The sequence below is a fragment of the Trachemys scripta genome, chromosome 6 (genome assembly GCF_013100865.1).
Source record: "Trachemys scripta elegans isolate TJP31775 chromosome 6, CAS_Tse_1.0, whole genome shotgun sequence".
NCBI lineage: Eukaryota > Metazoa > Chordata > Testudines > Emydidae > Trachemys > Trachemys scripta.
Genome location: NC_048303.1, coordinates 38,450,115 through 38,459,649, shown reverse-complemented (window position 1 = coordinate 38,459,649; position 9,535 = coordinate 38,450,115). Strand labels below are relative to the sequence as shown.

The window sequence follows — 9,535 nt, the reverse complement described above, 5'->3', positions numbered from 1 at the left end:
AAATGTTTTCACAAATCTATTACAAAAAATACGGACCCCCCCCACCCAACAATTCATTCTAATTGTGTATCAGGTAATTGCCAAGAGTATTCAGTGACAGGGGCCGGAGGATGTTGCAGGGAGCTCTCTAAGGATTCAGGTTGGTGTGTGTCTATCACTATCCTGCACAGAGAGGGGAGGTGTGCAGAGTGCTTGTGTGTGACAGGAGGTGTTGGTTTCAAGGAGCTGAGTTACGGCAGGCAGTAGACAAAACTGCTACTTGCTAAGGGCAGGTAGTGAAGAGGTGCCTCACAATCCTGGGTACCCAGGGGGAGCATCACAGTAGTGAGCAGGGAATCTGGGAAAGAGATTGGAGCCGTGGGATGCTTGCATGGTGGAGTTCAAGTCCAAATCCTCAAGTCCCTGACAGAAGGGTGAAAATGAGAACTGAATTCTAATAAAAAAAAAACAAACCAAACCTTGCCATTAGAGGTTAGTCCCTCCACGTTAACGCAGCTCTGCAATCAGTGCCACAATGGGCACCCCTTTAAAGCCAATGGTGAAGTGGATAATAACTTCCTTCTTATGATGGCTGCATATTCAATACAATAGTGCAAGAAATCCTGACAGCTGCATTTTCAGACTTTAAAGATTTTACTTTCAAATAATAGATAAAATATGTGTAGTTATCTCTTTAAAACATTTTTAAAACATTCCAAAAATACTCACAGAAGACACAAATAAATAAACATATTTATATTGTTTGCAGATGTTTTAAACATGATTTTGCCATCAGTCAGATGTAAAATTTAGGAAGTTGGTCCAAAAAACCCCAGGGGAAATGTTAAAAGGATTTTTCTTCAATGTTCTTCTTTTACTTTTGAAGAAATTACACAGACTTGTGCAATATCATCATATTCGTATGTTCTCTTCAAAAACGTGTCCATTAGTCTTAAGCCAGACACACTCTAATGGGAAAAAGATGTGTACAAATTTTAGTAAGTAGATGAGAATAAGTTTTGCACTACTGTGACCATAAAATAGCCCATATATCATAGTTATGTTATGTTGTCTCTTACTTGTAGTCCCTGTACTGAAGACAATAGTGTAAGTGCAAGATGGAGGGATGAACTGGGGTGTAGCTTTCCAAGCTGTCTTGCTGAAACTCCACACCAGTGGATGGAATTAGTATTGCACATTTCCAAAACCAGATCCATAGTTCTTTCACTGCTAGATGAAAGCAAACAATAAGGAAAAAAACTAGTTCTTTACCATTCAAGAAAGACTGCAGAAGTACAATAGCTTGATGATTCTGAGAGCACTCATTAGAAACTCCTGATATGAATGGTTTATTACTGAAGTTAGGATGATCTATTACAAGCCACTAAGTCTCAAAAGTTACTCAGTTACATATTAATTTGTTTTCATAGAATCATAGATTTTAAGGTCAGAAGGGACCATTATGATCATCTAGTCTGACCTCCTGCACAACGCAGGCCACAGAATCTCACCCATCCACTCCTGTATCAAACCGGTGTCTGAGCCATTGAAGTCCTCAAATCATGGTTTAAAGACTTCAAGATGCAGAGAATCTTCCAGCAAATGACCCATGCCCCACGCTGCAGAAGGCGGCAAAAAACCTCCAGGGCCTCTGCCAATCTGCCCTGGAGGAAAATTCCTTCCCGACCCAAATATGGCAATCAGCTAAACCCTGAGAATGTGGGTAAGACTCACCAGCCAGACACCCAGGAAAGAATTCTCTGTAGTAACTCAGATCCCACCCCATCTAACATCCCATCACAAGCCATTGGGCATATTTACCGCTAATAGTCAAAGACCAATTAATTGCCAAAATTAGGCTATCCCATTATACCATCCCCTCCATAAACTTATCAAGCTTAGTCTTGAAGCCAGATATGTCTTTTGCCCCCACTACTACCCTTGGAAGGCTGTTCCAGAACTTCACTCCTCTGATGGTTAGAAACCTTCATCTAATTTCAAGTCTAAACTTCCTGATGGTCAGTTTATAACCATTTGTTCTTGTATCCACATTGGTACTGAGCTTAAAGAATTCCTCTCCCTTCCTGGTATTTATTCCTCTGATATATTTATAGAGAGCAATCATATCTCCCCTCAGCCTTCTTTTGGTTAGGCTAAACAAGCCAAGCTCTTTGAGTCTCCTTTCATAAGACAGGTTTTCCATTCCTCGGATCATCCTAGTAGCCCTTCTCTGTGCCTGTTCCAGTTTGAATTCATCCTTCTTAAACATGGGAGACCAGAACTGCACACAGTATTCCAGATAAGGTCTCACCAGTGCCTTCTATAACGGTACTAACACCTCCTTATCTCTACTGGAAATACCTCCTCTGATGCATCCCAAGACCGCATTCGCTTTTTTCACAGCAATATCACATTGGCTGCTCATAGTCATTCTGTGATCAACCAATATTCTGAGGTCCTCCTCCTCCATTACTTCCAACTGATGCATTCCCAGCTTATAACAATAATTCTTGTTATTAATCCCTAAATGCATGATCTTGCACTTTTCACTATTAAATTTCATCCTATTACTATTACTCCAGTTTACAAGGTCATCCAGATCTTCCTGTATGACATCCCGGTCCTTCTCTGTATTGGCAATACCTCTCAGCTTCGTGTCATCCACAAATTTTATTAGTACACTCCCACTTTTTGTGCCAAGGTCAGTAATAAAAAGATTAAATAAGATTGGTCCCAAAACCGATCCCCGAGGAACTCCACTAGTAACCTCCCTCCAGCCTGACAGTTCACCTTTCAGTACAACCCGTTGTTGTCTCCCCCTTTAACCAGTTCCTTATCCACCTTTCCATTTTCATATTGATCCCCATCTTTTCCAATTTAGCTAATAATTCCCCATGTGGAATCGTATCAAATGCCTTAATGAAATCGAGGTAGACTAGATCCAGAACGTTTCCTTTGTCTAAAAAATCTGGTACCTTCTCAAAGAAGGAGATCAGGTTGTTTTGGCACGATCTACCTTTTGTAAAACCATGTTGCATTTTGTCCCAATTACCACTGACCTCAATGTTCTTAACTACTTTCTCTTTCAAAAATTTTTCCAAGACCTTGCATACTACAGATGTCAAACTAACAAGCCTGGAGTTGCCTGGATCACTTTTTTTCCGTTTCTTAAAGATAGGAACTACGTTAGTAATTCTCCAGTCATACGGTACAACCCTTGAGTTTACAGATTCATTAAAAATTCTTGCTAATGGGCTTGCAATTTCATGTGCCAGTTCCTTTAATATTCTTGGATGAAGATTATCTGGGCCCCCGATTTAGTCCCATTAAGCTGTTTGAGTTTGGCTTCTACCTCAGATGTGGTAATATCTACCTCCATATCCTCATTCCCATTTGTCATCCTACCATTATCCCTAAACTCCTCATTAGCCTCATTAAAGACTGAGGCAAAATATTTGTTTAGCTATTGGGCCATGCCTAGATTATCCTTAACCTCCACTCCATCCTCCGTGTTTAGCGGTCCCACTTCTTCTTTCTTGGTTTTAAACATGTAAGAATTGTACAGTGAGATGGTAGTCATGCTGGGATACCATATCACTTACACGTGGGACAAGAACAAGAAGACTACCAAAAGAGGCAAATGCAGAATAATTGCTTTCCTTTACTTCCTGGCCTCATCTACAGCTGAGAATTAAATTATTTTAGGTACTTTTACAATCCTACTGTAGCATGACTATTACAAGTCATGTCAAGTGCCAACTTGATATTCAAGACTTGGATAGATTTAATTTTTTAAAAAACATCTAGACAATGCTTCTGGGGGGTTGCAGGGTAAGTGACAGTTAAAGTTGACACTGAAGGTATCCTTTATTCTTATGGAAATTAGTTGAAGTAGTTTAACTTAGTGCTTATATTTATGCTAATAGCGCAAGATGTTTTGTAACTTAACACTTGTATCCACATTAATATACAAGATTGCAGTTACACAGACTTCAATCACAGAATTTTGGCAACATCCAAAGCCATTCCAGCAGTATCACCATCACCTTTGGTGGAATTATAGCTTTATGATCACTTTAATTTACTCTAATATAAATATATTTCAAACAACAAAGGGTAACAATATGAGGTATTTCACTTGCACCACACTCATAGAGCCGAGAAGCGATATATCTATATAGATCTATATCTACAAAGATGCATGTTTAAAATTTACTTTAGCAGCAAGCACTAAAGAAACCAAACTTCCCGGATCAAAAAAGCTCAAAAACCAATTGATATTACCTGCAATTTGTTATTTTACACGTAATGTCAAAAGGCTCTTCCAGATTTACAGTATCTGGTATTGTCTCCAAAGAAAGTCTTACATCACCATAGCCTGGGGCCTGCAGAGGTACAAGAATAGTTAGCTTTTCAAGTTGTTGGTAACAAAGCTCAAGTACTGTATTGAACCTTCTTTTAGTCTAGTCTAACAAATTTAAACTAAGGCCATGTCTACACTTACAAGCTTACAACAGCACAACTGTATCAATACAGCTGTGCCGCTCTAAAAGGGCTTGTGTAGCCACGTTATACTAATGGGAGACAGGTCTCCTGTCAACATAATAAAACCAGCTCAACTAGTGGCAGTAGCTATGTCAGCGGAAGAACGTCTCCTGCGGATATAGTACTGTACACATGAGCACTTACGCTGGCAATAAACTTATGTCGTTCTGGGGCTGTTTTTTTCATACCCCTGAGCGACAAAGGTTTTGCTGGCATAAGTGATAGTGTAGACACGGCCTAAGAAATAGAAAGAAAAACAAATAAATTTATCACAAGTTAAGATGGGGGAAAGACTCATAGGAAAAATAACAAGATCTGAATTTTGTGTTTTCCAATTTCTTAATTAAAGTTTCGAATGTGAGCCACATTTCACTCTCAGAGGGTGATAAAAATCTTACTTGTGCTCAAAAGCAAGCGACAGTGTGGATAATGGAAATATACGTTTCCCCCGCACTATCCCACTAATACATCTCATCCTTGACAGTTATCAATTCTATGGGTGAAACGATAATTCAATCTCTATATCCTTTGTCTGTAGAACCTCTACTAGGACTGCCAAAAATATTGCTAGTAACTGCCAGCTAGGGTGGCATTTGATGTCAACACATGTCCACTATAATTTGAATTGAGACTCAAGTCATTTTACATAGCTCACTGATTAGCCATCTTATGGCAAAGGCTTTGGTTACTACCAGCTTGAATTCAAGCCAGCAAACGAGATAAAAAGCTCTATGTTCTATTTCCAAAAGCCTTAACTGTCCATTCCCACCTGCCTTTTTTCTTTCTTCCCTCTTTTGAGTCTCATTGAGATGAAGCACTTAAATACTAGGATAGTGCTGGTATGTTTATTATAAGTTTTCCTGTATGAAATGTAACTTTTCATATGGCATCCTTCAGCAATTATCACAGAACACTTTACAAAGAAGTGATGCAAAAAGATAATGATTGACAGAGTGGGGAATACATACTTGCTGGCAGGCTATAATGGAGAGAAATATGATTCATTTTTAAAAGCGTAGATGTGCAAGAAAAGCCTGTCTTGAACACACTAAAGTGAGTAGAGAAGTACTAAACTCATTTGAAGAGCTGAAACAGTTGCTTAAGAGAGAATTCAAGATCAATAGAGCAGCTATAAAAAATGGCAATCTCTAACTTATGGGATTTGAGGGGAAGAGACATAAGAGGCAAACACAGGAGACACAGGTTAAAATGGGCCAAATAGGCCATATTTTCAGTTGGATTGGGAGATAGGAATCCAGTGAAGGTGAGGAAGAATGGAAAGGATCTGATCCCATTTCATAATGGAGAGGGTAGTTTGGCCATAGTATTTGTCACAAACCAAGGAGTAGTTAGTGCTACCTAGTGGCCACAGCAGAATCAGAAGGCAGGAGGTATGGTCAGGAGGCAAGCCAATGATCGGAGTCAGGAGTCAGAACAGAACCGAAGGGTAGAGTGAGTTGTGGTCAAGAGGCAAGCCAGTGGTCAGAGCCAGGAATTAGGAATGAAGAGTTCACAGGTAGGCAGAGTCTAGGGCTGGAGTGGAGCAGGCAAGGGGTAGAGAAAGGGTTAGGTAGGAAGCAGGTCTGGAACACATTGAAAAGCCATTGTACTGCTGTTGCTAAGGGCTTTAATGATCATCTGTTGGTTCTTCTGACCAATCAGGTAGCATAGTCACTTAGTGAGGGCTTATTGGGTCCACTCCAGTTCATCCAGTTGCTAGCCCCAAATCAGTTGAGTTCCTGACAGTATTCTAGACTCTCTCAAGACTAGGGATTAAGAAAAACAGCAGTGCCATTCAGCAGTAGAATGTTAAGGTCTAGCAGCACCTTACAGAATTAAGACTGTAGGACAGATAGAGCTAATGAGTCAGAGGAGAGATGGAGATCACATGCACAAAGCAATATCTAACGTTGAAGCTAACAATTAGACATTCCAGAATGAGAAGCGGCCAAAAGTGAATCCCTGAGATACCATGTCATATCCGAATTTGTGTTATACCGGGTTGCGTTATATCGGGGTAGAGGTATATCTTTGAAATAGCTAAGTGTAGAAAACTCCTCCTAGCTCTCATTAGAAAGAGGGCTACTGTGAACCACTGTTTTACAACAATGACAAACTAGAAATGAACCCATTTCTGAAATTTAGAGATTCATTATATAGTCAGCTTCGGTTTCCATATGCCCAATGAAGAGGAAACTGAGGAGTACCATTGGCTTTTCAAGCATCAGCAGCTGGAGTTAAGCTACTGGAGATAATCAAATTACCAAAGTAAGCGTCCAATGAGGAAGGGGACAGAATGAAAGAACTCTGATTGTAGATAGGAAAAGTCTGTTTTAAAGGGGAAAGAGGAATTAGTGATAAGGTAGGCTGAAGATGGGAGAGTTGGTTGACAAAAAGGACAGGAAGTTATAAGCAAGCAGGCTAGAGGTTCATCAGTATACCTATGAAGTCCTAGTGATGAAAATAATGATGACATCGACAAAATCCAGGCATACTAGATGAAAGGTGCTTACAGAGGGAACCATTTCCAGTTGGATTGGGGGGAGGTGGGAAGGTGGAAGGAAGAGATGCTTGATGTAAGCATACATACAAGTAAAAAGGAAAAGAACTGTCAGTAATTCAATATGAATTTCCAAGTGATTCTCAGCGTGGCAATTCTGCATTTCATTGATTCCATATCAGACGTACTGTTTACATCGAGACAAGATAGGTGAGGTAATATCTTCTATTGGACCACCTTCTGGTGGTGGAAGGTAAAGCTTTCAAGTACCTTAAGAGCTCCGTGAACCTCAAAAGCTTACACCTGCCAGTAACAGAAGATATTACCTCATCTACCTTGTCTCTCTCAGATCTTGGGGCCAAGACAGCTACACCACCACTGCAATAAAACTGGTTACAAAGAGACTTTTTTCCTGACTGCTAGTTCTGGAAGTGCAGCCTGGGATGCAATTGTCAAGTTGGTATGTGGGAAAGGAAGAACCCATCACCATCAATAAAGGTGCTGCTACAAGCCAAATGTAACTCTTTGTGATGCCTAGTAAAGACAGTGGGGTTACACAGTTGACCGATTGGCCCTGTAATAAGAACTTGTAAGCAACTGTTGATGAGCCACAAGAAGGAAGAATAGATTTCATTCATTTTTGCAGTGTTGGCTCTGCAAGGCTAAGAAGAGTAAAATATAAAAACTATTTTCTTTAGAATAGTTCATTATGTTCTGCTTAAGAAAGCAGATGAGTCCAAATGCACAAAAGGAGCAGATCAGTCCAAATGCACAAAAGGAGCAGATCTGTGGGATAAAAGAGGAGCCATATTTAAAGACACTCCTTTTGAGACAAGAACTGCACTTCAATATGTTGGCAAACTCCAATCAAGGAACTAATTTTTCTTCATTCTCTGGTACTTGGGTAAGTTAAATGCTTTACTCTTGTAATTCTAAATTTATGATCCATTAAGTTATGTGGTTCAATGTCTCAAAAATGGACATGTTGCTATGCAAAGTAAAACATCAAGCAAGCTGAAAGGAATTTTGCCTCTCATACACCAACAAAAGTCAGGAAAACCAGCATTTTTGTTCAGCTACGCTACCTTCGGAAACATGGTTTTTCACACTCCACAGAGCAAGTCTTTGCTGAAAATTTACACTACATAGTTTTCCAAAATGTGTGTGAAGTATAAAGACACTTGTTGAATTCAGAATAAGTTCAGCTAGCAGGCAGGCACTGTGAACTACTTTTTTCCTGTCACAGTTTAAGTATTCAATTTAGCATTCAGTTATCTTGAAAATGCATTTTCTGATTGTAAAAGACGTACCATTCTTTGGAGCTGGCTGGTCTGCAACCTTCCCCGTTCACCTAAATTTGTTTTCCATACGATGTCTAGTTTTCCAATTACTGTTACACCTTTAATCACTCCAGCTTTCTCTGCAAATTCCTGCTTGGGTTTTAGGCAGTATAAATACTGACGAGTATCCATAGGTTGTAAATACGTCCTTGAACCAAATGTAGAGACACTAGAAGAAATAACATTGTTTCTCAGTTTAAACTGTTACTTTCAACAGGATTCTTGATCTTAGCCTTAGCAATAATCCAATAAAATCCTATTTACTTTGTGTGTGGTTTCTTATTCAAAGATGAAAGATGCCTACAGAAAGCCGTTCTTACAGAAACATGGAAAATAAGCTAAGCAGAGACAGTGACCATGCCAAACAAGGAAACACAAAGCATACAGAGCAGAATTCAGGATCAAGGAACTAATTTAAAATATTTGAAGTATAATAACCATGAGAAGGGTATTTCCATGTGGGGAAAAAGCTGTCCTGGGAAAGTCAGTTTTGCTAAATTATAGCTTGGATTGTCCATTAGTTTCTAGCCTAAATCATAGTCTTCTGGTGACACTGGTTTTTTTTTTTTTAACAGGGTTATCTAATTTAGACAAGGTTTGTACACAACTTTGAAAAAGTAAAGCACTATGAAAGTTTTAAGTATCATTTTAGACCAGTGTATTAGAACATCAGCTTCATTTTAAGTTCAAACAAATAGCTGTAACACTGCCTCATTTATCACAGATATCAAGTAAGAGAGATGATTTGCACTATATTCAGCCTGGGTTCGAGGTGGGTGGGAGAGGGAGAGAGGTAAATAAGAGCGTGGCAACATAATGTGCAAAAATATAACTTCTATATTTCATCTAATAATATTTGTCCTAATAATTTGAGAAAGGCGTTCTATGTACAGGAATGGAGCAGATCTCAAAACCTTAAATAAGTATATGATCATGGGAAATGGTGATATTTGTACAAAGAGCAACAGGGAAGCCTGCTTTGTCTTTAAATCTGTTTAAAATCAATATAAACAGACAAAAGCGGAATGTGAATAAATATTCTAAATATCAGTAGTATTTCTAGCCAAAACATTTATGTTAAAAAAATAAAGTTTAATGAGGCTTCCTCTACTCCCTTGTGGAAAAAAACACTTCAGTGTGTGAATAAGCAAGGAACTCTACAGATGACATG

The 9,535-nt window shown here is 39.1% G+C and overlaps 1 protein-coding gene across 5 annotated transcripts in view; it reads right to left on the bottom strand.

The window, feature by feature from the left end:
• Positions 1-614: 614 nt before the first annotated feature.
• The window catches only part of TRAPPC13 (trafficking protein particle complex 13), a 43,269-nt gene continuing 34,348 nt past the window's right edge, over positions 615-9,535 (bottom strand). For 3 of the 5 annotated variants that reach the window (XM_034773485.1, XM_034773481.1, XM_034773483.1), the window contains 4 exons: positions 8,335-8,533; positions 4,264-4,364; positions 1,059-1,209; positions 615-947 (listed from right to left, as the gene is read on the bottom strand). In XM_034773485.1, coding sequence (XP_034629376.1) covers positions 840-947; positions 1,059-1,209; positions 4,264-4,364; positions 8,335-8,533 — 559 coding nt within the window. In that variant the 3' untranslated portion in view covers positions 615-839. The remainder of the gene's footprint in view (positions 948-1,058; positions 1,210-4,263; positions 4,365-8,334; positions 8,534-9,535) is intronic. The other 2 variants (XM_034773482.1, XM_034773484.1) reach the window with 1 other exon arrangement.